At 46.9% G+C, this 27,500-nt stretch overlaps 5 protein-coding genes and 1 long non-coding RNA gene across 14 annotated transcripts in view; 2 read left to right on the plus strand and 4 right to left on the minus strand.

Moving 5' to 3' along the window:
* c2h1orf115 (chromosome 2 C1orf115 homolog) overlaps positions 1-717 on the minus strand; it is a 10,087-nt gene extending 9,370 nt beyond the window's left edge. Inside the window, exon 1 of the mRNA XM_034611568.1 lies at positions 483-717. Coding sequence (XP_034467459.1) covers positions 483-707 — 225 coding nt within the window. The 5' untranslated portion in view covers positions 708-717. The remainder of the gene's footprint in view (positions 1-482) is intronic.
* The window catches only part of LOC117777071, a 14,237-nt gene extending 9,151 nt beyond the window's left edge, over positions 1-5,086 (minus strand). The window contains exons 1-2 of the long non-coding RNA XR_004616549.1: positions 4,955-5,086; positions 2,328-2,334 (exon numbers count right to left, since the gene is read on the minus strand). This is a non-coding gene — a long non-coding RNA (uncharacterized LOC117777071). The remainder of the gene's footprint in view (positions 1-2,327; positions 2,335-4,954) is intronic.
* Positions 2,569-5,034, minus strand: LOC117777051 (zinc finger protein 541-like). Of its 3 annotated transcripts, XM_034611562.1 has the most exons (9): positions 5,010-5,034; positions 4,736-4,821; positions 4,248-4,550; positions 4,013-4,067; positions 3,798-3,937; positions 3,619-3,722; positions 3,352-3,412; positions 3,195-3,289; positions 2,569-3,116 (listed from the first exon to the last, which is right to left on the minus strand). In XM_034611562.1, the coding sequence occupies exons 2-9, from the start codon at positions 4,761-4,763 to the stop codon at positions 2,940-2,942; spliced, it is 963 nt and encodes a 320-aa protein (XP_034467453.1). In that variant the 5' UTR covers positions 4,764-4,821; positions 5,010-5,034; the 3' UTR covers positions 2,569-2,939. The 3 variants fall into 3 exon arrangements, with proteins under 3 accessions (XP_034467453.1, XP_034467436.1, XP_034467445.1); XM_034611545.1 differs by lacking the exon at positions 5,010-5,034 and having other exon boundaries at positions 2,673-3,116; positions 3,195-3,280; positions 3,358-3,412; positions 4,248-4,581; positions 4,737-4,837; XM_034611554.1 differs by lacking the exon at positions 5,010-5,034 and having other exon boundaries at positions 2,673-3,116; positions 4,736-4,822.
* A 3,609-nt stretch (positions 5,087-8,695) lies between the features above and the next one.
* On the plus strand, positions 8,696-10,856 carry lipt1 (lipoyltransferase 1). 3 transcript variants are annotated; one of them, XM_034613080.1, is made up of 4 exons: positions 8,696-8,751; positions 9,128-9,702; positions 9,904-10,125; positions 10,203-10,856. In XM_034613080.1, exons 2-4 carry the CDS (start codon positions 9,192-9,194, stop codon positions 10,607-10,609), a joined length of 1,140 nt encoding a protein of 379 aa, XP_034468971.1. In that variant the 5' UTR covers positions 8,696-8,751; positions 9,128-9,191; the 3' UTR covers positions 10,610-10,856. The 3 variants fall into 3 exon arrangements, with proteins under 3 accessions (XP_034468971.1, XP_034468979.1, XP_034468962.1); XM_034613088.1 differs by having other exon boundaries at positions 8,724-8,754; positions 9,130-9,702; XM_034613071.1 differs by having other exon boundaries at positions 8,734-8,751; positions 9,110-9,702.
* A 719-nt stretch (positions 10,857-11,575) lies between these two features.
* eif5b (eukaryotic translation initiation factor 5B) lies at positions 11,576-22,654 on the plus strand. 5 transcript variants are annotated; one of them, XM_034605272.1, is made up of 27 exons: positions 11,576-11,763; positions 14,567-14,680; positions 14,965-15,028; positions 15,128-15,298; positions 15,613-16,105; positions 16,187-16,320; positions 16,393-16,470; positions 16,546-16,696; positions 17,039-17,134; positions 17,201-17,287; positions 17,368-17,427; positions 17,536-17,819; positions 17,907-18,014; positions 18,121-18,231; positions 18,315-18,382; positions 18,460-18,601; positions 18,686-18,817; positions 19,019-19,201; positions 19,278-19,439; positions 19,861-19,992; positions 20,082-20,213; positions 20,296-20,372; positions 20,505-20,669; positions 20,765-20,903; positions 21,199-21,360; positions 21,859-21,992; positions 22,055-22,654. In XM_034605272.1, the coding sequence occupies exons 1-26, from the start codon at positions 11,729-11,731 to the stop codon at positions 21,964-21,966; spliced, it is 3,588 nt and encodes a 1,195-aa protein (XP_034461163.1). In that variant the 5' UTR covers positions 11,576-11,728; the 3' UTR covers positions 21,967-21,992; positions 22,055-22,654. The 5 variants fall into 5 exon arrangements, with proteins under 5 accessions (XP_034461163.1, XP_034461183.1, XP_034461192.1 ...); XM_034605292.1 differs by having other exon boundaries at positions 21,859-21,989; positions 22,040-22,654; XM_034605301.1 differs by having other exon boundaries at positions 21,859-21,985; positions 22,057-22,654.
* bco1l (beta-carotene oxygenase 1, like) lies at positions 22,171-27,486 on the minus strand. Its single transcript, XM_034605323.1, has 11 exons — positions 27,213-27,486; positions 26,742-26,870; positions 26,510-26,639; positions 25,945-26,092; positions 25,707-25,854; positions 24,833-25,059; positions 24,245-24,511; positions 24,024-24,129; positions 23,858-23,952; positions 23,305-23,416; positions 22,171-23,217 (listed from the first exon to the last, which is right to left on the minus strand). Exons 1-11 carry the CDS (start codon positions 27,274-27,276, stop codon positions 23,063-23,065), a joined length of 1,581 nt encoding a protein of 526 aa, XP_034461214.1. The 5' UTR covers positions 27,277-27,486; the 3' UTR covers positions 22,171-23,062.
* Positions 27,487-27,500: the final 14 nt, after the last annotated feature.

A 27,500-nucleotide genomic window follows, 5' to 3' on the forward strand; every position in this document is an offset into this window, starting at 1 on the left:
CTTCTTTAGCTTCTTATTGACTCAGCTTCGAGTCTCAGGTGTTTACCTTCTGCAGTTATACATGTTTAGAGATTATAGAGATTATAGAGATTATAGAGATTATATAGATTTGTAGGGTTAAAGGTTACCTGAGATCCATAATGCAGTTGGTTTCACAGTCGTTGCAGTCGTTTTATTGAGTTTTATATAAGCTAGTATGATTTGTTTTAGTAAAAATATTTATTATTTTAGTCATTTCTCTTTATATTTAATTCGTATTTTAGTGGTTTTGGGATTTTAAATTCTTATTTAATCATGTTTTATTGATGTAATGTATTTTATTATTTGTTTTTATTTGAATTTTATATTTTATTTCTACATAAACTAGTATAATTTGTTTTAAATGTAGTTTTATTAATACGTTTGCTCATTAATATTCATCAGCTGATATTAATGAACACAGAATTACACAGTGTGATTATTATATTTCAGTTTTCTTTTACCTTTCTGTACTTTTTATATTTCCTCTTCTTCTTCCTCTTCTTCTCCTCCTTCCTCTTCCTCCTCTCCTCGGGCGTCTCTCTCTCCTCCTCCGCCTCCTCGATCAGAGGTTCGTATTTATCCGGCAGGACAGAGAAATAAACTTCTTTGGAGCTTTTCTGTTTCTTCCCCAGAGGAGAAGCTGCTCCCTCCTCTTCCTCCTTCTTCTTCTCCTCCTGCTGTCCCATCCCTCGTTCCTCCTCTTCTGTGGCAGCGTTTCTCCTGCTCCTCTCAGCTCCTGGTTTCAGACGGAAGGACCTTTGGAGTGAGGAGGAGTCAAACTTTATTAGACGCCTGAAGCCGATTCAGACACAGGAAACTCTGTGAGCTCCCACACGAAACAGGAAAGTCGGGATCACAAGAAGAATGTGGACTTTTTAAAACCTGGTTCAGAAACTTTCAGCTCAGAGTCGATGAATTCAGTTTGTTTTACTGAGTAAACACTGAAAATTCACATGGTGATGAGTCAACATCGGAAACTAGAGGAACACGTCCCTCACGCCGCTAGAAGCTGCTTTTTAATCTGAAAACACTTTGACTCCATGTGAGTCGTTAAAAGAAAAGTTTAAACTCTGTGATTACATTCACAACTAGACTCAGGACGTGGTTAGCTTAGCTTAGCATAAAGGCTGGAAGCAGAGGGGAACTGTTAGCATAGTCCTGTCCACAGAATCACAAAAACACATCAGGAAACAAAACCCATGTGTGTAGCATGTAGCCACGCTAAGCTCTGTGGACAAGCAGTACTTTTACTGTAAAAGTATAATGACTATTAAAGTATAATGCTGCAGATATTATTCTAACACATTGAGCTCTGACGTGTCCACATACTTTTGGCCTTGTTGTGTAACTCATATCAAAGCCTGACCTGGATGTGACATGAAAACATGACAACATGAACGTGAGGACAGACACACACAAACCCTGAGGCCACTTTTCTTTCTCTCTTTATCCAGATCTGTTCTTCACTCAGAGACGATCCAGTGATGCAACAACATGCAACAACATACAACAACATACAACAACATGCAACAACATACAACAACATGCAACAACATGCAACAACATGCAACAACATACAACAACATACAACAAGAATCAGGTCAGACCTAAGAAACTGTTCAACACATTTTATTTCACAACATTACAGATAATAAAGGACTTTTTAATTTCATATTCAGCCACAGAACTAACTTCACTGAACTGGAAGTTCTAAACCTGTGTGTGTGGGTGTGGGGGTGTGTGTGTGTGTGTGTGTGTGTGGGTGTGTGTGTGTGTGGGTGTGTGTGGCTTCAGTCCAGTCCCTGGATAAGTGAGACTATTTCACCATAATGATACACACATATATATATATATATATATATATATATATATATATAAAATCTTTGTGTTGTATAAGTAATAACATTATTACAGTGTTTGTCGGAGCTCGACTGCATCATCAGTAAAGTCTACGTGTGTTAGTTCAGTGTTTCAGGTCAGAAACTGAACCTGAATGAATGAAAACCACAGAGACACACACACACACACACACAGAGACACACACACAGAGAGACACACACACTTCCTGTCACAGTGTCACCTTTGTGAGACTGACGAGTCATTTCTGATAGCTGCTGTGTGTGCGTGGGTGTTTGTGGCTGCGTGTGTGGGTGTGATAGTGTGTGTGTGTGTGTGTGTCGGGTCATGTTAGTTTCCATCAGTGGTTTTGACTCAGCTTCCTGTTGTGTTCAGTGTTTGATCAGTTTAAGACATTAATGTGATTGGTGAGTTTTCAGAGTCACGATGCTTCACTTTGTTCCACAGACGTTTTCTCTCGTGTGTTTAGTTCTGGAAGTTTCCTGAAGCTGGTGAAAGGAGAAGGGGTCAGTGTAAAGTGTGTGTTCATGAATCACATTGTGTCCTCGCGTCTGGGGAAACACACAAAGAGTCGGTGTCTCTGTCTGGAGCCTCTGAGTTAGATCTGAACGTCCCTGAGTGAAGACACTACAATGTCCCGTTGGTCCTTTATCTGTAACCTGACCTTGGATCTGCTCAGAGAGAGAAGGAGGATCTGTGGAACCAGACCGGCTCTATTCTCCTGAACAGATAGATTATACACTATACGTCATGTATGAGGCATTAATAACTGGAACTGATGTCGTCACATTTCCAGATTTCAAAGTTGACTTTTTATTTAGTTTTCGTCTCATTTTCTTCAGTGGAAAAACAAGTGGTAAACAAATACAAGTCGCCGTGGTTACATGAGGGTTAGGGTTATGGTTAGGATTGATTATTCACAAGGTTTGGACTCGGCGGGTCGAGATCAGGAGTCACTAACTGATCACATACCTATAATCTACACCTTTACTTTTAAACACAACTTGATGACACAATGAGAGAAACAATGTTTCTGGTTCTTCAAACTAAAGTCGCTCTCATCAACTCCTCTTGTCTAAAGCTGAAGGTCGCTCAGGGTCAAAGTCGTCTGATGAGCTCCTGACGTTGGTCTCGGGCAGAGTGACGGTCAGCCCAGCAGGGGGCCTCGCTCTCAGACTCAGCTTCTTCTTCCACAGATAATAAAACTCCACACACTGCGAGACGGACTTGGTCTGAACCTGAACACAGATCGTAACAGATTATCACCGTTAAATACACATCATCACACTTTCTCATAACGATAGAAATCAACTCACCGCTCTCTGAACTCTGCTGAAATCTTTCCGATGGAGCCGCAGAGATTTGACCAGCGACGTCGTCTCGCCCGCGCTCCACGCCACATCTGTAATAAACATGTAATATGTACGTTAATCTGCTTGAGTCTGAGGAACGTCTGTGCCCTTCGTACAGGACGCTGACCTGCGTGGCTTTGGTCCGAGGACTCCGGAGTCGACAGAAGTTTCTCCAGCGTCAGCTGCAAACAACAAAACACGGAGGTGGAGTCAGGGACTGCTCTGCACCAATCAGAATTCAGAAGCACTCATTTAAGATCTGATGACACCTGGTGGTTGATCATCAAACTGAAACTTTTATAAAATCATAGAAAACAAATCAAATCATTTAATAATTAAAAATAAACAAATCAAATCAAATGGTTTGTAAGAAAAAAAAAGGTTTTACCAGAAAGTCTCCTGCGCTCTGTGATAGGACGTGGAGGGCGTGCTCTGGGCTGGCCCCGCCCCCTGGCACCACACTGGAGCGAGCCATCGTCAACAGAGTCGTGACTGGACGAACAATGTGTCAATCAAATAACCTGTCATCATGATTATTATAACGAGGAAACGTTTCTGTGTGTTTACCTCGCTGTTGATTGACGGGTTTCTCCAGCTCGTCACACGGCGTCCACAGCCACAGTGCATTCTGGGAGTCAGAGTGGGCGTATTTATGGTTGCGTAGGGGTGGGATTTCAGCCTGGAAGCCCCGCCCTACATTGATCCTCCTGTGATTGACAGCTCAGGGTTATCGGGTGATCAGATAGTGATGTCGTTAAAAGTTGATTTGGAACTTAACTTACGGCTTATTGATTTCTGCTGTTGGTGTCTCCATGGCAACAAGGTCACTGAGTCCATCTGCCAATCAGAGATAGACACTTAAACATCAGTCACGGCTGTTATCCAATCAGCAGAGGCCCCTCCCCTCTAGCGCCCCCCCCGAGGATCGGGAGCGAACTCATCAGCATTTTGTACATCAAGTATCTTTAATTAACGATGTAGCCTCCAGGTGGCGCTTGTGTTGCTGAACCGACTCACTGTTTGGACTGTGAAGCTGAACAGTTTGTGCTCTCCGCTGCCTCCTGGTGGTGACGGAGCAGTACAGCCCCGGCCCTGCCCTGATCGGACACAGCATGAGCGGAGGGGTGTAATGACCTTCAACCTCTCTGGCCGCTGCGCTGCCCCTAGTGACCACTTCCTGTTCCTCCAGGTGCATCAGGCTGCGGTAGAGCACAGCGCCTCCGGTGGCTGGAGACGTGCGACTGCATCTCCTCTGTCCACCCCTACACGCCTTGGACGCCACTCTGGATTGGACGGGCACAGACACCGGCATCACCACGGAGACCGAGCTGCGGACGGGTGGATCCTCGCCCTGGTAAAAAAACCACATGAAACCGGCGTTCAAACGCTGTCGTCACGGAGACGCATTGATGAGCTCGTTCATCAATGGGAACTGGAGCTTTAACTTTAATTCACATTCAGTCTTTGTGAGTAAATACAAGTTAGAAAGAAAACATGAGTGTGAACCTTCTTCACGCAGCTGTGAGAGCGCATGTGACCGTTCAACGCCGGGAGACTCCGGAAATCTCTCTTACACACTGTGCACAGCAGCCTGCTACACACAGACACACACACACACAGACACACACACACACAGACACACACACACAGACAGACACACACACACAGACACACACACAGAATACATGACATTGAACAGGTTTATTCATCTGTAGGTTTTTAACAACAGTAACAAGTTTCTGTTGGAACAACACTGAGAAGTGAACAACATCATTTTACCTGTTGTCTAAAACCTTTGTGTTGTTTTCAGGTTGTGAACTTTTCATCTGGAAATGAACAGAAAACATTTAAATCAGTTCATTATTCTATTATTCTCTAAATGATACTATGTGATATTTGCTTTTCTACTTTATTCATCCCTCACTGGTTTGATTATTGATATTTACTCTAAACCATAAATACTTATTTACTTTTGTCTTCGCTCATTTACCTTTTGAGGAATACATTTGCTTTCTATGCATTTATTTAATTAATAACGTTTAATTTTGGGGGCATTTATTGACACATATAATTATTTATTCATGCCTTCACTTGTGTATTGATGCAGATATTTACTCACTTTTTTATTGTTTTACTTGTTTATGTACTCACTGCACTTTAATCCACTTAATTACTCATTTTACTTTTCAGTGCACTTATCTACTTAGATTTACTAATAATTACTTTTTTACTCATAGACCTATTTACTTTATTAATCCTTTATTACTTTATGCATTTCATTCCAAACTTACTGTTGCTCGATGCACTTTACTTTCTTATTTAGTTAATATCTCTTTGTTTATTATTCTCACTAGTTTCCTCGCTGGTTTTTAAATGAACATTATAATTACGTTACCGGAGCTAAAGAATCAAATTGAACTCTTTTCTTACTCACCAAGGTCCACGGTGGTTGTGCCTCTCCTCCTCCTCTTCCTCTTCCTCTTCCTCCTCTTCCTCCTCTTCCTCCTCCTCTTTCTCCTCTTCCTCTTCCTCCTCCTCTTCCTCCTCCTCTTACTCCTCCTCCTCCTCTTACTCCTCCACCTCCTCCTCCTCCTCTTACTCCTCCACCTCCTCCTCCTCCTCCTCCTCCAGGCTCGTCGCTCCACATCAGCCCAGCAGCGAGGCTCGGAGCTTGGGCAGCACCGCTCACACTCTGGCCTCCTCCCTGAGGAGAGAAACTCGGGTCGAAGACGTCCGTCTGGTCCTGGATCAGATCCGTTTGGTTCAGGAGGAGGTGTCGACTCGTCTGATGAAGGTGGTGCTGGCGAGCTTCAGAGGTCAGAGGGCAGCGGTGGAAGGTTTGATCTGGGATCAGCTGCGTCGATGTTTCTCTGTGAAAACCCAGAGTCTCATTCATGGGATGAATCTGAGGCGCGGGGCTGGAGATGGTCTGGGTTTGTGGGTAATGAGGACTCGGACCAGGGGTGGTGGGACTGCAGAAGACATGTGGGACGTAACCGTCATGGTAACCGTCTTGGTAACTGTCATGGTAACCATCATGGTAACCATCAGGGAAGAAGTGTGTGTTAGGCACGTCCCCAGTTGCTTCCGAGCTCCACCCCCCCAGGCCGACTCCTCCAGACATGGAGCCCACTGGAGGGCACTGTGTCTCCAGAGGCCCCCAGGGGTCCTGACCTGGACCGGGTGTGTCAACATGTCCACACACTCCACCGGGAACCAGAGGGTGAGCGTTGTAAGAGAATCTGTGCGTGTCCTGCTGCTGAGTCACACCAGGACTGTTCTGGTTCTGCAGATCCAGATGAGCTGTGGTCTGAGATAAAAAGATTCAGATTCAGAGAACGTAGACGTGTCGGTTCTGGTTTGTGAGGAAACAGAATAAAATCGTACCTGGTAGAAAACACTGTCGAAGGAGCAGAGTTCAGATTCCCTCCAGTTTAGATTGATCAGACCTGGATCATGATGAGGGCCGGAGAGGAGGTGCTGAGGAGGGAGGTGTTGAGGGGAGGTCACATAGGGAGGAGGAGGAGGGAGGACGTGGGGAGCGTTTCCATGGTTTCTGAGTGATGAGGGGGAGGAGAGGGGAGGAGCTGACTGATGGATGATGGGAGGAGGAGAGGACGAGGAGAAGGTCCACATGTCAGACATGATGAGTGTGTATGTGCATGATTGTGTGTGTGTGTCGCAGGTTGTCGTCTGGATGATGTCGTCACGTGAATCTGTTGATCTGAAACAAACAAAAACAAACATGGAAGGTTCCGTGTTTACGTACGAATGATAAACAACGAGTAACGACCACGTGGGTCCCGCCCACACACATGTCGGACCAATCATGAGTCAGTCTCAGCTGTCAATCATGATGTCTCAGCCTGTTTTATATCATCAAATGATGAAATAAAACCAAACTGATCACAAACACTTGAACAAACATCAGTGAAACTTCTTAAGATTTTACTTTGGTCCATGTCCCATCTGCTAACATGGAGGTTTATGACTTATACTGCAGCCAGCCACCAGGGGGCGAGTGAGATGCTTTGGCTTCACTTTGGTGAGCTGTCATGTCGTCCATCTTTATTTACTCTAATGTTTTATAATCAAGTAAAAGATTTCGGTCAATAAAATAACAAAATGCCAAACAGGTGATTTCCCAGGTTTAGTGTATTTACTGTTTATGATGTAAACATAAAGACGTGTGGACGTGAACTCGTGTGTTCAGATTATTTATACAGATATTTTCTTTATCTTCAGTTCAATGTGAAGTTGTGTCAGATGTAAATGTAGAAGTTCCGAGCGGAGATCACAGCCTCGGGTCCTTTGTTCTTTACAGATCAAGTGTCTGTGTCACGGAGAAACGGACACGTAAACCACAGCAGCTGTTTCTAAGTGACTGAACAGGACATTCAGACAGAGTCACACAGCCACGGCTCCGTCACACCAACAACCCTGTTCAACTCAGTATTCTGGTGAGGAATAATTCACCAGCTTTTCATTTCTGTCGCTTAGACACATTTTCAAATCTCATATTTAACAACGGTCACATTTATTTATTCGGTCATTTTCCTTAACATCATGAAAACAATACAACGTCTTCGTGATGAACCTGTGTCTAAATCGATCTGTAGATAAATGAATAGAAACAGTTGAAGTTTAGTTTGAAATAACTTCTCACCTGAAACATCATGAAGTGACAGTGACTGAGTGAGAGAGTCAGGATGTGGTCACATGTTCTTCCTCTGCTCGACTTCTTCTTCTTCTTCCTCATGACGACCGGTTCAGAGACACACGACTTCACACACGAGTAAAACAGGACACAGCCGAGTAAATAACCAACTGCATCTGGAAATAAACAGCTGTAATGTAGAGATTCATTCAAATGAGCAGATCAGTTTGAGTCAGATTCATATTCTCCAAAATCAATAGTGTAGTGTTGTCGTAGTATAAGTATTATACTAGTAGTAGTAGTAGTAGTAGTATTATTATTATACTAGTAGTAGTAGTATTATTATTATACTAGTAGTAGTAGTAGTATTGTGGGTCGGAACCTTTGTTTAGCAGGTCGCAGTACAACACGGACCCTCGGAAGTGTAGGACTGAGGTCGAAACCAAATGGATTCTACCCTTAAAAATAAAAGCTTTCCTTTATTGTAACACCGGACACATGACGACGCATATAAATACACATGTTTATGTCGTTTAAACAGAGTTTGTACTTTATAATATTGTATTTATTATTTATACAAACGCATCCAGTCATACCGGGGATATTACTCAGAAAGACATTTTCTTTATTTCTTTTATAATTCACAGATGTAACTTATTATCTTTACCAAACAAGTATCACCGTGTTGTATGATGTGTATTTTATTATGTTCTTTATTTAATTCTCCTGGTTTTAAATAAAACGCGGATAAACGGAGACATTGGGTTTCGTAAACAGTTTGTCACCTTTATTTTGAAGGTTGTAAAGGGAAGTAGTCTGTCGCTGGTAGTTCTTCTTCGTTGGTCCGATTCCGCGTCGGTTCAGGTCAGCACGAGACTGTTTTCAATGTGTTTTAATACTTTAATTGAAAGTACAGTGAGTAACCTGTGTGTAGTAATACTTTGTACAAAGACTTGTCTTTACCTCTAACGAAGTATTTTACATTTGATTCTTTTACAGTTTAGTGTTCAGTAAAACAAACATCTCAAGTTTGATCTATTGATAGAGTCCTGAATACATATTCACTTTGTACAAAATATACATATGTACACACACTTATATATGTACTCATGTACATATATATCAAACTTGATGGAATCATTATTTGAATGAAACACCATTTTATATGTATATGTATATGTATGTATGTATATCTCATAATTGTGGGTGAAGAGATGTTGAGGATGTTTAGTGTTTTCAGATCTTTCCGCCCTGAGGAGCTGAAACGTGTCCGGAGATGTTCGGAGTCTGATGCTTGTGTCGTGATGTCGAACATCAGAAGGTCGTCGTCTCTCCTCAGAAGGTTCACGTGTCGGACTGAGGTCCAGTCATCCAGGACCAGGTCCTGCTCCGGCGGCGTGTTCCCGTCGGACGTGGGCCTGGTCCTGAAGTCTCAGTCCACCGATGTGTTCCAGAACCTGGCCCTGGAGGACTGGATCGACGCCAACGTGGACCTGCAGCAGCGCGGCGTCCTGCTGCTGTGGAGGAACCGGCCGGCCGTCGTCATCGGACGCCACCAGAACCCCTGGACCGAGTGCAACCTGCCGGCCATGAGGAGGATGGGGATCCCTGTGGCCCGCAGGCGGAGCGGCGGCGGGACGGTGTTCCACGACCTCGGGAACCTCAACCTGACCTTCTTCGCCTCCAAGAAGGAGTACGACCGGCGGAGGAACCTGAAGGTCGTCACCGAGGCTCTGAGGCGAGTCAGCCCGGCGCTGGACGTCCAGGCCACGGACAGATTCGACATTTTACTCAACGGACACCTCAAGATCTCAGGTACGGAGGAGGAGGGGCTTATTTTAATAAGACAGAAAGCACTGCTCTATAACAGGAAAGGAGATCAGATAAAACTTTATTGATCCCTGAAGCTCACATTAATATTAAAGTGTGATATGAAATATATGAAATATTATAAGTGGAGCTGTGAGCAGCCGATTGTCCCGTGTAGTTTACTCTTGTTTACGTGGTCGTTGACAGGAACTGCGTCCAGACTGAGCAGGAAGTCGTCGTACCATCACTGCACGCTGCTTCACTCCGCTGACCGCTCCGCCCTCTCCGCCGTGCTCCGCCCCTCCTGCCCCGGTATCCACAGCAACGCCACACCCAGCGTACCCTCCCCTGTGGCCAACCTGCTGGACCACGCCCCCACGCTGCAGTGGGAGGAGCTTCTTGATGGACTGGTGCACCAATACAACGCAGGTCGTGTGAAGGTTCTACTGCCCTCTAGTGTTTGTGTGGAACTGTAATTTGCTGATGTTCTGTTTCCTGACCCTCAGAGTTCGGCCTCAGCTCCGCCTCCAGCCTCGTCGACCCCACGGATGAGTCCACGTTTCCCGACATCAGCCGGATGGAGAAAGAGCTGCGTAGCTGGGACTGGACGTTTGGGAAGACGCCTAAATTCAGTGTGCAGACGCAGCTGGAGCTGACGGACTCCTCTGCTCGCTGCTCCGCTCAGCTGCACATGGAGGTGAAGAACGGGCTGATCCAGAGCTGTGAGCTCCAGGTGCCTGCAGACTGGCTTCCTGTGCGGCTGAGCGGCGAGCTGACGGACTCGCTGGTCGGTGGGAGGTTCTGTCCACAGCGAGCGGCCGCAGGTGTCGCTGCGCTGCTGCGGGCGCAGAGCGGCGAGCTGCAGAGCCGACTGCACATCCTGTGTGACGCTGTGATGTCAGTGATGGGCTGATGCTTGTGTCCATGGGTCTGATCCACTCAGTGCTGCTGGCGCCCCCAGGAGGCTCCAGCACTCATGACAGCTGCAGTGTGAACATTAGCATCATTACAAGCATGTGGAAAAACAAACTGTCGTCAGATTCACAGGTTTCATTCATATTATATCGTTTATCTTTGTTTTGTGACGTTTCAGATTTTTGTTATTTAAGAATCCGCAGCTGAAAGAAGCTGAAACAATAAAAGTATTTATTTACTTGTTATTTATTTCAAGTGGTCGTGTGTTTTCATGTCGACGTCAGACAGAGCGAAGCAGCTTGATATAAACAAACGTGTCCGACGTGTTTCTGTCTGTTTCTTCACGAGGAGACTCCGACTGAAGAAGAAGAAATATCACGTACTCGTGTAACATTCAGTGATCTGCTCTTGTAAAAGAATCCTGTCATCAGATAATACAACTGTGGTATAAATATGGTTATGAATTCAGTTTATATAGTTAGGACCCGAGCACCGACGGTGGGAGGCCCTATTGGCCCCACATGAGATATTAGATCATATTTTATTCAGATAAATATATAAATGATTATAAAGTCTGGTCTTTTTTTTCTCTCAACTATCACGAGATTTTTACTTTTTACGAGAAAAACTGGGAATCTACAATAATTATTTCAGAATAAAAGCACTTGTTACCATGGTGAAAATGAAATGAAATCGATATTTATTTGTTATCGATCAGATATTAGGGCAGTGTTCCCGAAGACAGAGGTGTCACTCTGCTGTAACTTCCTGGAACCCGACGCTGTGATATTGTTCTGTTTGCTCAATAATGAATTTTAATATTTTAAAGTTTCAGATTTAAAGCTAATGTAACATCGCTTCTTTGAATATTAAAACTGTATTTAGTAAACACATGTTTGACAGTGATATCACGTGGTTTGATTTGTAAAAACAGTGAAACGTCACACGGGTGTAAGTATCAGCTGTGTGAAGGGACGGTGCAGGAAACGCAGCGGAGTGAGCCCTCGGCAGCGTCTGTCCGCCTGTGGACGATCTGTGCTGTGGCGGAGCAGCTAACCGGCTAAGCTAACCCAGCGCGGCTAACCGGAGCAGCTACCCGGAGCAGCGCAGCGGCAGGATGGGGAAGAAACAGAAGAAGTCCGGGGAGGACAGGTAGTGCACACACCGGCTTCCCGCTCACCGCACCGGGACACACTCACACCGGCACGGGGGCAGCGTCCCTGCCGCGCCAGAGCCGCGCTAGAGCCGCACGAACCGGCCAGCTCCCCCGCTGCTGCCCGGGTTAGCTTAGCGGCGCTAGCAGGAGCTAACCACGCGTCAGCGGCAGCGTGAGTCCGGCTGAAGGGTTAAAATGGACCTGGGGTTAAATGAACCAGGCTACAGCCAGGACTGACCCGGTCCGACCCGGGTTAACCTCTGCTCGTGTACACGTGTGGGCTCAGTAGCGTTAGCTTGGTGAAGCTTAGCGTTAGCATCAGTCAGCTCTGCAGCCGGAGGACAGCCTCTTTAACCCGGGTTAAACTGAGGGAGGAGAGCTAAGCTAATTTAGCCTGGGTCTGTTCTGTCTGTCTCCACCCGTCTGTCACTCCTGTCTGTCTGTCTCTCTCTGTCTTTGTCTGTCTGTCTCGCCTGTCTGTCCCACCTGTCTGTCTGTCTCTCTCTGTCTCAACTCTCTGTCTCCCCTGTCTGTCTCTCTCTGTCTCACCTGTCTGTCTCCACCTGTCTGTCTCTCTGTCTCCACCCGTCTGTCTCCACCTCTCTGTCTCACCTGCCTGTCTCTCTCTGTCTCCCTCGTCTGTCTCTCTGTCTCCACCTCTCTGTCTCACCTGCCTGTCTCTCTCTGTCTCCCCTGTCTGTCTCTCTGTCTCCACCTGTCTGTCTCTCTCTGTCTCCACCTCTCTGTCTCCCCTGTCTGTCTCTCTCTGTCTCCACCTGTCTGTCTGTCTCTCTGTCGCCACCTCTCTGTCTCCCCTGTCTGTCTCTCTGTCTCCACCTCTATGTCTCCCCTGTCTGTCTCTCTCTGTCTCCACCTGTCTGTCTGTCTCTCTGTCTCCACCTCTATGTCTCACCTGCCTGTCTCTCTCTGTCTCCCCTGTCTGTCTCTCTGTCGCCACCTCTCTGTCTCACCTGCCTGTCTCCACCTGTCTGTCTCTCTGTCTCCACCTCTCTGTCTCCCCTGTCTGCCTCTCTCTGTCTCACCTGTCTGTCTCCACCTGTCTGTCTCTCTGTCTCCACCCGTCTGTCTCCACCTCTCTGTCTCACCTGCCTGTCTCTCTCTGTCTCCCTCGTCTGTCTTTCTGTCTCCACCTCTCTGTCTCACCTGCCTGTCTCTCTCTGTCTCCCTCGTCTGTCTCTCTGTCTCCACCCGTCTGTCTCCACCTCTCTGTCTCACCTGCCTGTCTCTCTCTGTCTCCCCTGTCTGTCTCTCTCTGTCTCCCCTGTCTGTCTCTCTGTCTCCACCTCTCTGTCTCCCCTGTCTGTCTCTCTCTGTCTCCCCTGTCTGTCTCTCTCTGTCTCCCCTGTCTGTCTCTCTGTCGCCACCTCTCTGTCTCACCTGCCTGTCTCCACCTGTCTCTCTCTCTGTCTCCACCTCTCTGTCTCCCCTGTCTGCCTCTCTCTGTCTCACCTGTCTGTCTCCACCTGTCTGTCTCTCTGTCTCCACCCGTCTGTCTCCACCTCTCTGTCTCACCTGCCTGTCTCTCTCTGTCTCCCTCGTCTGTCTTTCTGTCTCCACCTCTCTGTCTCACCTGCCTGTCTCTCTCTGTCTCCCTCGTCTGTCTCTCTGTCTCCACCCGTCTGTCTCCACCTCTCTGTCTCACCTGCCTGTCTCTCTCTGTCTCCCCTGTCTGTCTCTCTCTGTCTCCCCTGTCTGTCTCTCTGTCTCCACCTCTCTGTCTCCCCTGTCTGTCTCTCTCTGTCTCCCCTGTCTGTCTCTCTCTGTCTCCACCTCTCTGTCTCCCCTGTCTGCCTCTCTCTGTCTCCCCTGCCTGTCTCCCTCGTCTGTCTCCCTCGTCTGTCTCTGTCTCAGGAGACAAACAGATCTCAAATCAGGGCCGTGAGGTTTTCACTGTTGATTTTCTGGTGATGACTCATCGTCACATTCTTCACTTGATATAATATTTATAATAATATTTATAACAAGTATTTCAAATAAAAAGTTTAATATGCACAGATTCAGGAAATGAGATAAAAACATTAGCAGCTTGTTTCAAACAGAGAAACTTACTGTCATTAGTAACTAGAGGGACGAGTTAGTTACTGATTACTTCTGTGAGTTGGGCAGATGGGAAATAAAGAGAACGCACAGTCGGCACATTGTCATTGGTTCATATTGTTCTGAGAGAGACAGAGAGAGAGACACAAAGAGAGAGAGAGGGAGAGACAGAGAGAGACAGAAATAAAGAGAGAGATAGAGACACAGGGACAAAGAGAGAGAGACAGAGAGGGAGAGACAAAGAGAGAGAGAGGGAGAGACAGAGAGAGACAGAAATACAGAGAGAGATAGACACAGGGACAAAGAGAGAGAGACAGAGAGGGAGAGACAAAGAGAGAGAGAGACAGAAATAAAGAGAGAGATAGAGACACAGGGACAAAGAGAGAGGGAGAGAGAGAGACAGAGACACAGAGAGAAACCGAGAGACAGAGACAAAGAGAGAGAGAGACAGAGACAAAGAGAGAGAGAGAGAGACAAAGAGAGAGAGACAGAGACACAGAGAGAGAAACCGAGAGACAGAGACAAAGAGAGAGAGACAGAGACAAAGAGAGAGGGAGAGAGAGAGACAGAGACACAGAGAGAGAAACCGAGAGACAGAGACAAAGAGAGAGAGAGACAGAGACAAAGAGAGAGAGAGTCCTGCTTGTTCTGCTCATGTCTCTCGACCTCAGTGTCACAGCTGAGCTGTTCAGCAGCTGATTGATTGATTGATTGATTGATTGATGATGTCATTGTGTCCAGTGCCAAAGACGACGACCTCGACGCTCTGGCGGCTGAGATCGAAGGAGCTGGAGCCTCAAAGGAGTCGAAAGGGAAGAAGAACAAGAAGAAGGGAGCAAAGAAAGACGACTTCGAGTACGACCTCTTCGTCATGTTTCCTCCTCCTCCTCCTCTTCCTCTCCCCATCATACCTTTCTTCCTCTTCTTCTCCTCCTCCCTTGTCTTCCTCCCTCACACCTTCATTATGTCCTCCTCCTCCTTATATTCTTGATCCATCTCCTCTTCCTCCTCTCCATCCTCTCCTTCCTCCTCCTCTCCCTCACCTTCACAAGTATCCTCCTTCTCCTCTTCCTCCTCCTTTCTCTGATCTTCATCATGTCTCCTCCTCTCTAACTCTGGTCTGGTTTCTCCTCCTGCAGTGAGGAAGACATCCTGAAGGAGTTGGAGGAGTTGTCTCTGCAGACTCAGGAAGGAAAAGCAAAGGTACCGTCAGGAGGAGGAGGAGTCACATGATCTTCATCTGAACAAATTCCATTTGAACGTCCTTGTGTTTTGTTAACGCCGTCGTCGCTTCCTCCTCAGCAACCAGACGCCACAGAGGAGGCGGAGGTCATCGAGCCTCCAAAACCAGAGAAGAAGAAGACGAGGAAGGGGAAGAAGGGAGGGGCCAGCCCCGAGGATGAGGAGCAGGGTGATGAAGGTGAAGGTCGGGCGGATGGAGAGAAGAACGGAGAACAGAAGGACAAGAAGAAGGTGAGAGAGATATGAACCTGTCACACAAAGTTTCACCTTTGTCTGTATGTAGTGACAGTGATAGCACCACCTACTGGCAACAGGAAGTAAGCCTCGTTTTACAACTTTAATTTGATTGACATTGCTTTTTCCCCGTGTGGTCGCACTTGATGGCGTGGGCCGTAATGTGTGATTAGTGGGCGTGGTCCAGCGCCGCACGACGGATGCATGAAGAGAAGTTTCTCCTTCCTGCGATGCACAAAACGCAACAAGGAGCCGTTTCCTGTTTCGTGTTCAGAGGAAAATGAAGGTTTAACTTCTCTTTGCTCCTCCAGACGCCTCCTGCTGCTCCTCCCTCCGACTCCGACGACGACAGCGGCTCACGTTCTCGTGTCAAAACCAAAGGAGGAAAGAAAGGAGCCAAAAAAACTCCAGTGTCCGATGATGAGGAGGACGAAGATGTGACAAGAGGAGGAGGAGGAGGTGGAAAGGATGAAGAGTCGGAGGACGACGAGGAGTTAACCACCAGGAGAGAGAAGAAGAAGAAAAACAAAGGCAAGGCGGAGAGCGAGGACGAGGAGGACGGAGGAGGCGAGGGCTTCAAGATGAAGACGGCGGCGCAGAAGAAGGCGGAGAAGAAGGAGAGGGACAAGAAGAAGAAGGAGGAGGAGAGGATGAAGCAGAAGAAGCTCAAAGAGAAGGAGAGCGCCGTGGAGGATAAAAAAGAGCCAGAGAAGAAGGCGACAGAGGACACGCCCCCTCAGGTCACGCCTCCTGAAGCAGCAGCAGCGGCGGAGGAGCAGGAAGAGGCGGAGCCAGCAGGAGAGGGTACGATGGACTCAGATGCGTTTTAATTGGCTGATATTTCCTGATAATCCATTAACATTTTCTCTCTTTCTTCGTCTGCAGATGAGGCCGAGGGCGACAAGAAGAAGAAAGACAAGAAGAAGAAGAAAGGAGAGAAGGAGGAGAAGGAGAAGAAGAAGGGACCCAGCAAGGCCACAGTGAAGGCCATGCAGGAGGCTCTGGCCCAGATGAAAGAGGTGGGTGCATTCTGGGAAATGTAGTCACTAAAGACTGTTTGATGTCAGAGAATAAACCTGATGTTGTTGTAGGAGGAAGAACAAGCGAAGAGAGAAGAGGAGGAGCAGCTGAAGAGGCTGGAGGAGCTGGAGATACAACGACAGGAGCAGGTAAAACACCTCGTCCTCCGCTTGTCTTCGATTACCCATCAGCCCCCTCTCTGACCCTGTACTTCCTCCCGTCAGGAGCGTCTGGAGCTGGAGCGAAAGGAGAAGAAGAAGCAGAAGGAGAAGGAGAGGAAGGAGCGACTGAAGAAGGAGGGGAAGCTGTTGACCAAAGCTCAGAAAGAAGCTCGAGCTCGAGCCGAGGCCACGCTGAAGCTGCTGCAGGCTCAGGGTCAGAGGGCGTCCACCAATCACATCGCAGATACGAGCCAGCTGATTGGTCGTTCAAGATCATCACAATCTTAATTAAAACAGGATTTAAATTTCTAATGAACTGTCAAAGTAAAATTTATAAAAATAGAACGGATGCTTAAAATACTTTGGTCACATTTTAACACCAGTTTAGTTTGTTTTCAAATACTTTAAAGACATTTTTATTTTAGTTTGTCAATTTCTCTCATTTTGTTTTTATTTCCTCATATTCATCAATCAAGTGCTTTACAAAATAAAAGTCTTTACAACAATGACAGGACATTAAAGATCCAATGATCACAGATTCTTTTGACTTCTTCAGGTATTGAAGTTCCAACCAAAGACTCCGGGCCAAAGAAGAAACCAGTTTACAGAGACAAGAAGAAGAAGAAGATCGTCATCACGCCGACACCTGAAGGTAAAACACCGCCGCTGCTCATTTCCTCCGTCACAGAGACGAGTAACAAACCAAACTTCTTTCCAGAAACATCAGAGGTAACATCACAGACGCCAGAGACTCCAGAGCCTGTTGCCAAGGAGACGGTGGCTGAGACGCCGGCTGCAGAACCAGGTGAGACTCGGGTGTAAGACAGGAGGAGGAGGAGGAGGAGCTCAGATCTGATTGGTTGTCCTGTTTCTCTTTGGGTTCAGAGGTGAAACCAGACGCTGCTGTCGACGACTGGGAGGCCATCGCCAGCGACGAGGAGAAAGGTGAGGAGAGGCGGGAGAAACAAACGCACCAGAGCCAATCAGAGGTCACCTGAGATACAGTCGCCTATTTACACACATGTGACATAAAGAACACGTGTTTTCTATCAGAGCTGAAGAAAGTTCACATCGAGGTGAAGGAGGACACCGCGGCACCTCCTCAGCCGGCAGGCAGCGAGGAGGACGAAGACGAGGAGGATGAGGAAGACGAGGAGGAAGAAGATGATGATGAGGAGAGCGACGGTGGTGAGGAGAAGGAGGCGACGACGGCGCCGAGGCCGACAACAACTCAGGGCAAGAAGAAGGAGAGCGAGGACGAGAGCACCGAGAGCGAGGACGACGACGGGAGGACGAAGGAGGAGCGACTGTACGACCGAGCTAAGAGGAGAATAGAGGTGAGAGACGTCGAAAACTCAGGAGGAGGGAGACCTCCTCTCTCTTTCCCCGTCTCTGACTGAACGGCTCTGTGTGTGTCTCCATAGAAACGGAGGGCGGAGAACATCAGGAACATCGACTTGGACAGGCTGAGGGCGCCGGTGGTGTGTGTGCTCGGACACGTGGACACGGGGAAGACCAAGATCCTGGACAAGGTAACGTTTACTGACCGTTTACACCCTGCTCACTGTTTCTTTACAGTTGTCTACTGTTTACTAACTGTGTGTGTGCGTGCGTGTGTGTGTGTGTGTGCGTGTGCAGCTGCGACACACTAACGTCCAGGACGGTGAAGCCGGAGGAATCACTCAGCAGATCGGAGCCACAAACGTCCCGAAGGAGACGATCGAGGACCAGACAAGGATGGTTAAAAATGTACGACAACTCGCACTCACACACAAACAAACACACACAAACAAACACACAGAGTGAAATTAACCTGAGTTGTGTTTGTGTAGTTCGAAAAAGAAAGCATCCGGATCCCTGGCATGTTGATCATCGACACACCCGGACACGAGTCCTTCAGGTAACGACCTGAAAACCCTGGAGTCACTGGAACAGTCAGGTATTACAGCTGGTAACTCCGCCTCTTTGTTTCCATAGTAACCTGAGGAACAGAGGAAGTTCCCTGTGCGATATCGCCATCCTGGTGGTGGACATCATGCACGGCCTGGAGCCTCAGACCCTCGAGTCCATCAACCTGCTGAAGGAGAAGAAGTGCCCGTTCATTGTCGCCCTCAACAAGGTGCGCCGCACGTTATCCGCCAGCCGTGTCCCACCGCTTCCTGTTCTCTCCTTCCTGTTCTGACTGCGTTGTTGTGGTCACCAGGTCGACCGTCTGTACGACTGGAAGAAGAGTCCGGAAACCGACGTGGTGATCACGCTGAAGAAGCAGAAGAAGAACACGAAGGACGAGTTTGACGAGAGAGCGAAGGCCGTCATCTTGGAGTTCGCTCAGCAGGTGACCGCTGTGACATCATCACTCAGTGACAGTGATAAAACAACTCTTTACTCTATTTTTCTTAATATCAACAAAATATAATTGTATCGTCTGCAAAGAAATATTCCAAACTGGTTCTAACATTGATCCCTGAGGAACACCAGAAGTTATTGTTTATATTTTGCTCCTCACTCAACGTTGTGGTCTGTTCCTGTTCCTCAGGGTCTGAATGCCGCCTTGTTCTACGAGAACAAAGATCCCCGCACGTTTGTGTCGATGGTTCCCACCTCGGCCCACAGCGGCGACGGAATGGGAAACCTCATCGCGCTGCTGGTCGAGCTCACCCAGACCATGTTAGCTCGGCGGCTAGCGCACTGTGACGAGCTGCGAGCGCAGGTCATGGAGGTGCGTCCTGATGTTTTCCCTTTCGACTCCTCGGTGCGAGTGGACACAGCTAACGATGGTTTCTCTGTGCGCTCAGGTCAAAGCTCTGCCGGGGATGGGGACGACGATAGACGTCATCCTGATTAACGGTTGTCTGCGGGAGGGACAGACCATCATCGTCCCGGGGGTGGAAGGACCAATCATAACGCAGATCAGAGGCTTGCTGCTGCCTCCGCCTCTGAAGGAGCTCAGAGTCAAGGTAAACCACCATAACAGGACTTTCATAATAAAAGCAGGAGTTTTCCAAAATAAAACCCTAATCTCCCTATGAATGACTTAATTAATTTATTAATAATCTGATTTAAAATGTTGTTTATAAGTTATATCAAGGCAACTGAGTTCAGCGTATTGCTGAGTTTGTCTTTAATTTGTAAAGAAACTAAGTGTGTGTGTGTGTGTGTTTCTGTGCTTTTTGTGTGTGTGTGTGTGTGTGTGTGTGTGTGTGTGTGTGTGTGTGTGTGTGTGTGTGTGTGTGTGTGTGTGTGTGTGTGTGTGTGTGTGTGTGTGTGTGTGTGTGTGTGTGTGTTTCTGTGCTTGTGTGTTTCTGTGCTTGTGTGTTTCTGTGCTTGTGTGTTTCTGTGCTTGTGTGTTTCTGTGTTTCTGTGTGTGTGTGTGTGTAGAACCAGTACGAGAAGCACAAGGAGGTGTCGACGTCTCAGGGGGTGAAGATTCTGGGTAAAGACCTGGAGAAGACGTTGGCAGGTCTCTCCCTGCTGGTGGCTCACAAGGATGACGAGATCCCCGTGCTGAGGGTAACGTTCACACACACACACAGAAACACACACACACACACACACACACACAGTGTTGAGGAGGTGCACTGACTGCTGCTGGTTTTCAGGATGAACTCGTCCGAGAGTTGAAACAAACCCTGAGCTCCATCAAGCTGGAGGAGAAAGGAGTTTACGTCCAGGCCTCGACACTCGGCTCGCTGGAGGCTCTGCTCGAGTACCTGCGCACATCCAAAGTCCCCGTGAGTTCCTGTCGCACTTTTACTCTGAAATCTAACAGGAAGCAGAGCCTAGAGAACTGACCTTTGACCTGTTTGTGCGCAGTACGCTGGGATCAACATCGGTCCGGTTCATAAGAAGGATGTGATGAGGGCGTCGGCGATGCTGGAACACGACACCCAGTACGTCTCTACTGTGTCTACGGTCTATGACATCACCACATTAACAATAACAAACGCTCAATAACGTGTTGAATCCGTCTCAGGCTTCGTCAATGTGTCCCCGCGACCTGACGTCTGATGGTTTGTTCACAGATACGCTGTGATCCTGGCGTTTGACGTGAAGGTGGAGAGGGAGAGTCAGGAAATGGCCGACAGCCTCGGAGTTCGTATCTTCTGGGCTGAGATCATCTACCACCTGTTCGACGCCTTCACCAAGTTCAGAGAGGATTATAAGAAGGCCAAGCAGGAGGAGTTCAAGTAGGAAACCCTGAGGCTCCGTGCACGAGGTCTAATCACGTCTACTGTTGGGTTTGTGATTCAGGACGTGTCTTTGTCATCACGTGTGTTTTCAGGCACATTGCCGTGTTTCCTGTGAAGATACGAATTCTTCCTCAGTTCATCTTCAACTCCAGAGATCCCATCGTGATGGGGGTGATGGTGGATGCCGGCGTCCTGAAACAGGGGACGCCAATCTGCGTCCCCAGCAAAGGGGTGAGACGCACTTAAAGACGGAGTTTAGTTTATTTTGACTTTATCACGGTGGCGGTTTGAGTTCTAATCCATCAATCGCACTTCTTACAAAGTAACACAGAATCTTTACAGAATAAAAGTCAGAATTATAAAGTTTTCAAGTTGATTAATGGAAGAAACCGTCAAAAACAACCTCGATGATAATCACCAGATTGTGTGACAGATCAGATTATTGTCTTGTGTAGTACATTGTTAATATTATGAATAGAATCCCAGACTATTGAGCGTTGATGTTTACCTGCGACGTGTGTTGAAGTTCGTGGACATCGGTGTGGTGACGAGCATCGAGATGAACCACAAGTCCGTGGACACGGCGAAGAAAGGCCAAGAGATCTGCATCAAGATCGAGCCCATTCCCGGGGAGTCCCCCAAGATGTTCGGCCGCCATTTTGAAGCCACCGACATGCTCGTCAGCAAGGTAAGGCCCCGCCCACTGAGGAGGGGCTAAATCTTCCTCTTTTTTAATGGGGATGAAGCTGTAAGTTTGTTTGTGTTGATGAAGCGTCACTAGAAAGGTTCTAGAGAGGAAACGCGTGATTTCAGAGTCAGGTAGTTTGTCCTCGACAGGAAAAGGACTTTTTAGACGACGAGACAGGAAGAAGGAAAGTGAGACGAGAAGGAAGAGAAAGGACAATAAAATGTCAGAAAGACATCAGACTCGTGGACAAAGACGTTTATGTGACTTTTTTTTATTTCTAGTTTGAGCTCAACTTAGAAAAATATAATATATTTTCATATTTTAGTTTTATTGAAATAAAATAAAAATGTATAGTTTCAGATGTGTAGATGTAACAAGTGTTGATTTCTGTTCATTTCAGATTAAAATACTTCTTTAAATGTTATTTTAAATGTAATGACTTGATTATTGACAGAATCGTAAGTTTTGTTCGCAGACATCAGTGTTTCCGTGTTTCAGATCACGCGGGCGTCGATCGACGCTCTGAAGAACTGGTTCAGAGACGAGATGCAGAGGACCGACTGGCAGCTGATCGTCGAGCTAAAGAAGACGTTCGAGATCATCTGAGGGACCAGACACACAGACACACAGACGCACACACACACACACAGACACACACACACACACACACAGACACAGACACACACACACACAGACACACACACACACTTCCTCCCTCAGACGACCAGACAACAAATACTAAACAAAGAAACGACAAGAACTGAAAAAAGACGTGAAAGTGTTTTTCTGTGAGAAACAAACAGTTTTTTCCACTGTTGTAAACAGTGCTAGTTTGGACATTTCACACACACACACACACACACACACACACACACACACACACACACACACACACACAGTATTCCAACGTGCCTGTTCTTCAGCAACAACGTTGTGTTTATTATTTTTTCTTCTCTGCTCTGATTCGTGGCTACTCCCCGTGTCCCAGGCTCCGCCCCCTCCTCCCCAGACTGATGCTACCGACAAGTCAGGAGCCGGCGCTCAGCCGAACAAGGTGCATTATGGGATTGTACTGAGCAGCACCAGGGCTGAAGGAGGGAAAACATCTCTTTTTCTTTTTGTCCTGTTCACAAAACACCAAATCATCGAAGCAGCAGCAGCGACGGTGTCGACGTTCAAGACGTTAAGTTGTCGGCCATGTTGGGTCGATGGGGGGGGGGTGAACAACAGAGAAGATTTTAAACAGTTTCTGCTGCAACTGCTGATGTAATAAATTCCCATGATTCTGATGAAACGTAGTTTGAGTTTTCAGTTCTGAACGTCTCACATCAGCGTGAATGGAAGATTCCAATCATTTGATTTGAAGTGAATCTAGATTTACACTCGATGGATGAGGACACGTGTTAGAAATGATTCTGTTCACTTTATTGTCTCATAAAAAAACATCTCTGCAATAAAACAAATATCAGAAAATTAAACAATGTTAGTTTTGGTGAGAACCGTAGAAAGATGGAAACAGAATTTTAGAATTTATTGTAGGATCTCACCTTCAATAGGTTTGTGATTTAAAAAGACAAAAATAAATCCTGTGCAGAGATGAAGTAAAAAGAGAAAGAGGCTCATGTCTGAAAGTCAATTCAAAGTAAAATATTACAGAATGTACATCAGAGAATAAATAATATCGTAGCCGACGTGTTGGTGGTCAAACGGCGGCGGAGATGAAATGTCCGTGAAGGTCCATGTGGACGTTGGCGGGGATGGAGGCTCGGGCGATTTCCTCAAAGTTTTTGGCGTTGAGGATGAGCATGAACGGAGAAATGTTTGGATCTGGAGAGATGACGGAGGACAGGATCACTCCTGAAGAGAGAAAGAGAACCGGAGATTAAAGGTCGTTTCCACCCTGAAGGTTAAAGCTGTTGGTTGTAACCATGTAGTGAAACTCACCGTCGTCCTCCTCCGCGGCTCCTGGAGACGCCACGAACACCGGCTCTGAGGGGAAGCAGTTGTCCTGCGTCCACTCGATGTGTTCCCGGGTGACGATGTCCACCTTGGCGAGCTGTCGGACGACAATTAGAAGTGAGCTGGTTCTGTTCAGCTCGTCCAGACTGAACAAGTCATCGCTGGGTTTCGTTCTGTTTGTCCAACGGATCCGTCAAGAAGAGGCTGCAGCTCATCAGGATTTAACCAAACGTTTGTCAAATAAAGAAATAAACCTATTTCGATGTATGTTATTGTTGAATTGTCTGCGATTAGGGTTTGGGGAAAGACTTCCGTGAAATCGAAGGTGGTTTATCCTCAGGGAACCTCGAATGTCTCCAAAGAGCTGCTCCTTGTGGGAACTGTTGGTTTCTCTAATGTTTAAGGTCTTGACCTTCGATGCAAAGAGCTTTGAGATAATGTAACTTATGATTTGACGCTACACAAGTAAAGTTGGACTGAATTGTCCAGACCACAGGTGAATGTGACGGAGGAAGTGGACGTGTTGCAGGTGTCTCACCTTGTTGGGATGAGCAGACCACTCCACCCTGGAGCCGTAGAAGTATCTGTACTTTTTAGTGTTGTAGCTGTAGTTGATTCCCGGCAGCTCCAGACCTGAGAAGGAATCAGACACGTTAGATCGTGGAAGTGAAGCTCAGATCGAAGCTGCTCAGTTGGTGGCGAACCTATGAAAATGTTGTCGGGCTGACAGAAGACGGATCCGTCCTCCTGCACCACCGCCTGGGCCGTGGTGTCCCTCAGCGTCACCAGGTTTGTTCCTCTGGGAGATTCCTGCAAAACCAGTCAACACAAACTCCTCATGAAGACGTGAAATTCAGAAGAAGACAAACTGAAATCCTCCGCTCGCGCTGTCGGCTCGTACGTCTGAGGCGACCTCGAACCGTACCTTGTGGACGCTGAGCGGCAGCACGAATCTCTGGCAGGTCGGTGGACTGAAGCCCTCGTTGCTCTGGGAGAAGCTGCTGGCTTCTTGTGTCAAGTTCTGCATGTAGAACATGTCGTACAGGCTGCTGTCTTTGTAGCTGATCATGTCGAACACCACATGGTCGTCGTCCTCGTAGGCGTTGATGTGGTGGAAGACCACCAGGGCGTCGCTATAGAAACGGGTTTTAACCGCCCTTCCTGTCTTTCTGTTGATGACGTGAAACAGCGTCTGGGAAAGAAACAAACGAGGATTTCTTTTTTGACAATTTGTTGTAACTAAGAGCCGCGTGTTCTAAGATCTATTATTTTTTAAGAATCATTTATCAAATCAAACAAACGTGATATTTTAGTTTGTCTTTCTGCATAATGACCAAAAAAATTGCAACTCCAAACAAAAATATAAGGGACAGAGAATTGAACCCTGAGGAACGCCACAAGTAATGACTGGTACTTTGTTCTGGAGGTGTAATGCCCACTAATGTAAAACAATGTTTACTGTCACCTGCCGCTGGGAACGAGTATTAATAAACATCGCTGTGGGGAGACTTACGATGTCGTCCTTGTCGAATTTGAGGCAGCTCCCCCAGTTGACGCCTCTGAAGTAGGCGGTGGCCAGTCTGACGATGTCCAGCTTGAACGGCTGCTCCACGAAGACGATGTAGTTCTCGGTCATGCCGAAACTGTGGAAGTAGCTCGGGAACAGAGTGGATCGGAAGGGAATGGAACCAACCTTCTGCAGTTTGCTCAACGCCGGATTGTGACGCTCGTCATCTGAACCTGAGAACTCGGTCTTGTAAGTATCAGTCTTTATTATGATCACATGGGAAACAGTGAGAATAAAGGACAGGATGAAGGAAACTCTGGTTTTCTTTTCACAATAAGAGTTTTGATCCTAAGACTTTCTGGTGTAAGAATAATGACGAGTTCTCCTGTGTTGTATGTTCTTAATATTTAACCTGAAAAGGGGAAGTGAGATATCCTGCTGACATAACACTTCTGTAGAGTCAGTACATCCAGTGACCTTTGACCCAGATTACCGTAATCGTCTGCCACACCACCATTTTACTTCCACGCCACGATTCGCCTTGGCATCGTTCAGCTGGTTCCATCGTAAATCAATTAGACTGATAACACGCAGACCCGACTCATTTAGATAATAACTTTATTGCTGCAGTTTTTTCCCTGTTAAAAGGTTTTTTTAGTAGTTTTACTCTTGTTGAGGGTTAAGGGCAGAGGATGTCACACCATGTTAAAGCCCTATGAGACAAATTGTGATTTGTGAATATGGGCTATACAAATAAAATTTGATTGATTGATTGATTGAATAAGAGAGAAGAAAGTTTCTGTGCTGCACGACTTTGATAAATTGGAGACAGACTCACTGTTCTGTGTCTGGACTCAAACCTGATAAACGACGAACGCACCTGAAGCGTCGGCTGGGACCTTGAAGATGACGTATTTCGGCGGGCCGAGGCCCATGATGGCGGTGCCCATGTTGTAGGTGTTGCCCTGGTCGTCGTAGTGAGGATGAGCCGTCGCCAGGTTCAGAGCGATGTGGTTTCTGTAGTTTATCTGGAAAGCGGCGAGACGGTTTTAGTTATCGTAGAAATGACGTGCGATGAGTCGTGAAGAGCTTTCAGGCGTCAGGTGGGACGAACTCACCCTGCCGACAGTTTCCAGAGTCACCGGGTCGATCTGGTTCATGTAGTTGACCTCGGAGGAGGCGTAGTAGTCCCGACCGTAACGAATGATGTTGATCAAGTTGTTGTCCGTGAAGTCGGGGATGACGTTGCAGAGGTGCGTGAACGCCCTGCGAGAAGAACAAGGTCCTGACCATTAGTTAAGGTTGAGAGTTGAGGTTCAGTCCGAACAGTTTTCAACAACGAGTAAATCTCTCCAATGCCCTGGAGACATCTCTGGACCTGGAGACATCTCTGGACCTGGAGACATGTCTGGACCTGGAGACATGTCTGGACCTGGAGACATCTCTGGACCTGGAGACATCTCTGGACCTGGAGACATCTCAGTCCATCGAGCTCTTCATCGATGGACTGAAACTGATCCTCATGCTTCACATCTCTGGACATTTGACCTGAAGCAGGTCTTCCACCACATGAGGGACTTTCTGGACTGAAGCAAACCTCAACCAGCAGTGATGCTCAGATCTTGAAGATGGGAAATGGTTTCTACGACACCAGGATGAAACTGGTGTTGCCGTGTTCTGTACCTGGAGAAGATGTTCTTGCAGGGATCTGGATAGATCATGGTTCCGAACTCCGAGACGACGATTCTGTCGGCCTTGATGTTTCTTTTGTAGGTGTCGCTCTTCAGAAACTTGCTCCTGTAAGTTACTTCACCTGAAACAACCACGACAGCACAAGACGTTCTCATCTCTCAAGGTAAGAATATGACATCATCACGTTAGAGCTGTTATATTCATATCGATCCTGATGTGGTACCGTTGCAGAAGGTGAAGCTGTGGATGAGTGACAGGCCGTCGAACCAGTGGTTGTACTCTGAGCCGCCGACAGAGAACAGTCCCGGTCCGTTCCTGATCAGCGTCCCCTGCAGCCACGACGGAATCGAACCTGCACATCAGCTGAGTCACTCTACAACCGTCATAAGTCCTGTTGTGGTTTAGTTATTATAATGATATCATACTTTATTAATGGAGAAATACATATTTAACTTTTCGTTTTGAAAGCCACTAATGTATAGATTATATATTATTAGTAATATCAAGTAAGATCACGTGAAATTATTTAGAATTTATAATAATTTTATATTTTTTATTATTATTATTAATAATATTCACTATTATTTGTGTAATGTTGCGTTAAAGTTAAGTAAAAATATCACAGCGTGAAAACAGTTTAATAACAATAATAATAACTTCTGATCTGCTTAAAGCTGGGGGGGGGGGATCTCACCTTTCACCTCCGCTTCCACCGGCTCCGGAGTCTCGGACCCGTTTTTTCCAAATATCGACTGCATGTTTCTGCTCCTGGTTGATTCCCAGAGTTCCCAGCTCCTGCTGGTTGACTGAAGACGCAGACGGACAGCAGCCGTCTCTAAGTCAACTTCTGTCTCCGTGAGAATCTCCAGGTGTCAGGAAACTGAAGGTGGAACGTAAACTGAGTCCATTATATAATGGTGCTGCTGTGGACTTCACTCAAGTTTCAAAATAAAAGCCCGTGTGAGGAGGCGGTAGGTTCAGT

Source organism: Hippoglossus hippoglossus, chromosome 2, assembly GCF_009819705.1.
Source record: "Hippoglossus hippoglossus isolate fHipHip1 chromosome 2, fHipHip1.pri, whole genome shotgun sequence".
NCBI lineage: Eukaryota > Metazoa > Chordata > Actinopteri > Pleuronectiformes > Pleuronectidae > Hippoglossus > Hippoglossus hippoglossus.